Source organism: Gracilinanus agilis, chromosome 1, assembly GCF_016433145.1.
Source record: "Gracilinanus agilis isolate LMUSP501 chromosome 1, AgileGrace, whole genome shotgun sequence".
Taxonomy (NCBI): domain Eukaryota; kingdom Metazoa; phylum Chordata; class Mammalia; order Didelphimorphia; family Didelphidae; genus Gracilinanus; species Gracilinanus agilis.
This window is the reverse complement of record NC_058130.1, coordinates 165,626,384-165,631,458: the sequence shown is the minus strand read 5'-3', so window position 1 is coordinate 165,631,458 and position 5,075 is coordinate 165,626,384. Positions and strand designations below refer to the sequence as shown.

Below are 5,075 nucleotides of genomic sequence, written 5' to 3'. Positions count from 1 at the left end.
TTAACTAGCCCCACGAACAAACAAACAAAAAGCCTATAGTGCCATCCTCAGGTGGTCTCTGAGGCAATGTGTCCGGGGTCAGGTTCAGTTCTGGGGTGCTGAATGGCTGGCTGCAGGAGTTGCGACGCCCCCAGTTCGATGGCTGGTACTTTGTCGCCACCTGGTGCCTTCGGGGAGGAATTCCGCTGCTGACGCCGAAAGGGAGAACGCCGGCCGGAGAGGCGGGGGAGGGAGGGCAGAACGGGCTAGGACCCCCTCCCGCCTCCGAGCTCCTCCCTTGGGTCCACGCCACGCCCACGCTGGGACCTCAGTTTGCTCTTCTCAATGCAGGGAGGATACCTAGAGTGGAGTCGGAGAAGATGAAATTATCTTCCACCTCATCACCGTTGCCGCTCCCGGCCTTTCCCGACGTGGCTTCCCGCTGGTGGGCGTGGCTCCGCGACAGCGCCGCCGCTCTGCCGTGCGCGCGCCTGCCTCGTCACTCAGCCATCTTGATTCCCCATCGTGAGAGGTCCCTGGCGGCGGGAGGAGGCGGAGGTGAGGGTTGGACTAGGGGTGGGGGGTACCGGAGAGGGCGGGCACTTTTAGAGCCCCCTTCCCTTCAGCGGGAGGCTCCCATGAATTCTTGGAGAATGTGGCCAGGAACGGCACCTGGCCAGAAGCGCTTAAACATTCCAGGCCGGTGAAAGTGGCCTCAGACTCGGAGACTCTTAGAGATCCCCGGGGTGGGCGGGGAGAAAGGTCGTTTCGAAATCCCAGGGGGATAGGTTGAAAGAGCTGGCAGCACCCCTCGTACTGTTAATGGGTAGCGGCGCTGGAGAAGGGAAGAGCGCGGCTAATCCGCAGATAGGTACGGGGTAGGAGCAGGGGTCGTGAAGTCATGCCTCCCTGCCCCCACCCCGGCCGTCTCCGTCTCTTCAGACACGTGGAGGCGTCGACAGCCAGTCAGGCAGGAGATCCTGACTACGGGTTTCGTTGTTGAAGGCTCTCAACGCGAAGTGGCACTTGAGACCGGCCTTGACCGATGGGAAAGACTTAGGAAGTGAGCAGAGAACGAGTGAAAGGATAAGGTTTGGAGGTCGGCACCAGCAGTAAGGGGGAAACGGCGTCCGCAAAGGCTTGGCTGAGAGCGAGGGAGGTACAGAACTTGCTGGGAATCTGGGATCATAGGTTTAGAGAGCTGGAAAGGACCCCAGCCACAGCTTCATTGTCTAGCATGGTGGTGCCTCATGAGTCAGGAAGTCCTGAGCTCAAATCTTGGCCTGAGGCACTTACATGACTATGACTCTGAGCAGGTCATTTCTCCTTTGCCTTTTTTTTCTCATCTGTAAAATGGGGATAATAATAGCACTCACTTTATGGGGTTGTTCTGAAGATGAAATCAAATAAAGTAATTTATAAAGCTCCTGGCACATAGTAGGATGTTTAATAAGTGCTTCATTTCCTTCCCTCATTTTACAGATGAAGAAACTAAGGATATATAAAGAGGTTAAGTGACTTTCCTAGGGTCACCACGATGACAGGTGACATGGCTCTGTTTCTAACCTAGGCCTTCTGAATCCAGATCCATTTTGTGTTGGACTTGAGGAGGTCGAATGAGGCTAGAAAGTAGGCTTGGGAATGACGGCTTTAATAGTCAATTATGTAGAGAGATAGACATTCTGATCAATGGGAAACTATCTTTTTTTTTTATAGGTAGGGGCAGAAAATAAATTGAAAAGGGAGGGAAATTGAGGCAAGCTAAGTGGTTCATTAGATAGAGTGCCACACCTGGGGTCAGGAGGACCTGGATTCAAATGTGGTCTCAGAGACTTCCTAGCTATGTAACATTTGTGCGCCTCCCTTACCCCATACCCTAGAGCAGTGATGGGCAAACTTTTTAAAGAGCGGGGCCAAGGAAAGGAAAAAAACTTTAGGCAGGCCAATATAATTTATTAAAAAATAACGATGATACATTTTATGAACTTCTTGTTTTTTGTGATACTAAGCCCTATTAATGACTGAAAGATTATGAAGAAGAAGGGCTGAATCTGGCCATAGTTTGCCCATCACTACCCTAGAGTGTTACTAAGTCAGAAAGTAAGGGCTTAAAAAAGGGAAAGGGTTGTCAAAATATACATAAGTATTTTAGTAGCTTTTACAGAAGCAAAGGCACTTTGTTAATTTAGAAATGATTGTTTTGGTAATAGTCCACCTTTCTTATTTTGTTTTTATATCACCAACATTCCCAGTATTCCCTCTCAAAGAAAGCAACCTTTTACAACAAAAAAATAAAAAAAGGAAGGAAGGCTCACAAAACCAACTCACATGTTAAAAAGAAAATTGACATTGTGTTCAATATTATACTTCCATCTTTCCTGAGATCTTCACAAAGGGAAAGGTGCCATGTGGAGGTAAGCTGGGTCAGTAGCCAATTGGCTTTCAAGTTTCCAAAAAGTACTATGCTTACTTCAGCCCTGTGAGATTGGTTGTGTTATCCTAATTTTACAGATGAGGAAACTGAGGCTAAGGCAGATTCATGGTCACATACCTAGTGGCTTCCTCATAAAATTATGTTGGGGAGGGACAGCTAAGTGGCATAGTGGATGGAGATCGAGGCCTGGAGTCAAGAGGACCTAGCTTTAGACACTTACTAGCTCTGTGACCTTGGGCAAGTCACTTAGCCCCAATTGCCTAGTCCTTACTACTTTTCTGCCTTGGAACCAATACTTAGTATCAGTTGTAAGACAGAAAGTAAGGTTTTTTAAAAAATAAAGTATTTTTCTCTGGTTTTGTTTAATAATAGCTAGAATTTATATAATGTTGTAAGGTTTGCAAAGTGTTTTACACATATTATCCTAGTTGATCCTTACAATTGTCTTCTGAGATAGATGCTATTATTATCATTTTACAGATGAGGAAACTAAGACCCAGACATGTTGAGTTACATACAATTAGTTAGCCAGGATTTGAATCCTAGACTCCACGACTCCCAAGTCCAATATTCTTTTGAACCATGATGCCTCTACAGTGAGTTTTAAGGACTCCTGCTTGTAATTCTTTAGGCACTGGGGGAATCATCCATTTCAAGCTATAGAGAAGGCAATGTCACTCTTTGTGAGCCCTTCATTTAAAAATTTTTTATTTTGATTTTTTTTAAGCCCTTATTTAGTACTGTGTATTGGTTCCAAAGCAGAAGAATGGTAAGAGTTCGGCAGTGGGGGTTAAGTGAGTTGCCCAGGGTCACACAGCTAGAAAATGTCTGAGGGTATATTTGAACCCAAGATCTATGGGCCTGGCTCTTAATCCATTGAGCCACCTAACTGCCCCCAGCCCTTCATCTTAAGATCTTAAGAGCTTTGTCTTAAAGTCAGTTGACTTTTCCTTTAGGAAGATATCAGAATTGGGGGAGACATTGTCCCTTTCTTCAAGGATACCCAGTTCTTGAAGGCTCCTAATCTGAGGGTACTCTGCCTCTTGTGATACAGGAGTGCTTTGGGTTTGGCTGTTGGGTCCTATGAACTCACTTCTTCCTCTTTAGGCACAGTGAAGATTCCTGGACCAGTTATGGAGAATTACCAGAAGGCGAGTTCTGTAGAGAAACCACTGGCCCCTCCAGTGCCAGGACTGCCTCCAGACACCTTAGAAATGCGGGTCCGGGATGGCAGCAAGATCCGAAACCTCCTGGGCTTTGCATTGGGGCGGCTGGAAAGTGAATCCACCCGGCGAATAGTGTTCACTGGTGCAGGACGTGCCACAGGCAAAGCTGTGACCTGTGCAGAGATTCTGAAGCGCCGGCTGCCTGGCCTGCACCAGCTCACCAAACTGCACTTCCAGCAGACAGAGGATGCCTGGGTCCCTGTAGTGCCTGAGGCCGGTCTGGACCCACTTACTGTACGACGACATGTGCCAGCTGTGTGGCTTCTGCTCAGCAAGGACCCTCTGGACCCCAATGAGGGTGGCTACCAGCCTCCAGGTGCACCTCCTGGTCTGGGACAGCCTTTGCCCCGAACCCCTCCACATACCCCTCAGCCCAAGAGGCGAGGCCCCCGGGCCTCAGGGCATTGGCAAGGAAGTGGAGGTGGGGGCCGAGGAGAGACCCCCAGGAGACCCTGACCCCTGAGTGGAAAGGGTCAGGAGCAGATTCCAAGGTGCTCCCCAGGAAGGTTGGACAATATTGAAGTCCCCATCGATGCTTTTTTTTTGGTCCAGTGGCTCTGATCTGTCACATGGCTATTCCCTCTCAAGTCACAGATGGAAATGAACACAGGACTCAGGAATAGACATGTTGGTGACTGCTCTGAGGCTCTTTGTGTTTGCTTGATCAAAGAAGTTCTCAGCCTTTTCTCCCTCTCCCCCTTCCCCTCCCTGAAAAGTATTACCACTGGTTTTATCTTTTATCAACTGCTTGCAGCTATTAGATCCCTTAGACTGGGAATAGAAGGTTGTTTTCTCCAGGAAAGCAAGTGAAGAATTGGGAATAAAAGTTCTACTTACTCCATTTATGAAGCCCTTCTCTGTGCCCAGCTCTGTGTGTGTCTGTGTCTGTGGGTATACCACAAGGTGCTGCCTTTATTTCTTACCCCTTAAGGAGACAAAAGTCACACAGGAACCCCTTTGGAATGGTGTGATGAGAGTTAGCTGGGCTAGAACTCTGAATAGTGGCCAGGTGGTTAGGACTTGACGGAGGAAGCAAGGCTTGAGTTGAACCTTGGAGACTGGGTAGGAGAGCTTCAGGAGGCATTTTAGGTGAGTCAGAGATGCACAGATAAAAATAAATGGAACCAGGGGCAGCTGGGTAGCTCAGTGGAGTGAGAGTCAGGCCTAGAGACAGGAGGTCCTAGGTTCAAACCCGGCCTCAGCCACTTCCCAGCTGTGTGACCCTGGGCAAGTCACTTGACCCCCATTGCCTACCCTTACCAATCTTCCACCTATGAGACAATACACCAAAGTACAAGGGTTAAAAAAAAAAAATAAATGGAACCAGAAGGCAGGCAGTGGCTCCATGGATAGAGGTGGGAAATCCTGGGTTCAAATGTGAACCCAGACACTTCCTAGATGTGCGGCCCTGGGTAAGTCCCTTAACCCCCATCCTT

General features: G+C 48.5%; 1 protein-coding gene across 4 annotated transcripts; it reads left to right on the top strand.

Annotated features, from left to right (window-relative positions):
• The first annotated feature begins 461 nt into the window (after nt 1-461).
• Nucleotides 462-4,501, top strand: RPP25L (ribonuclease P/MRP subunit p25 like). 4 transcript variants are annotated; one of them, XM_044657252.1, is made up of 3 exons: nt 487-537; nt 2,232-2,393; nt 3,521-4,501. In XM_044657252.1, the coding sequence occupies exon 3, from the start codon at nt 3,547-3,549 to the stop codon at nt 4,093-4,095; it is 549 nt and encodes a 182-aa protein (XP_044513187.1). In that variant the 5' UTR covers nt 487-537; nt 2,232-2,393; nt 3,521-3,546; the 3' UTR covers nt 4,096-4,501. The 4 variants fall into 4 exon arrangements, with proteins under 4 accessions (XP_044513186.1, XP_044513187.1, XP_044513185.1 ...); XM_044657250.1 differs by lacking the exon at nt 487-537 and adding an exon at nt 978-1,138; XM_044657251.1 differs by lacking the exon at nt 2,232-2,393 and having other exon boundaries at nt 462-537.
• Nucleotides 4,502-5,075: the final 574 nt, after the last annotated feature.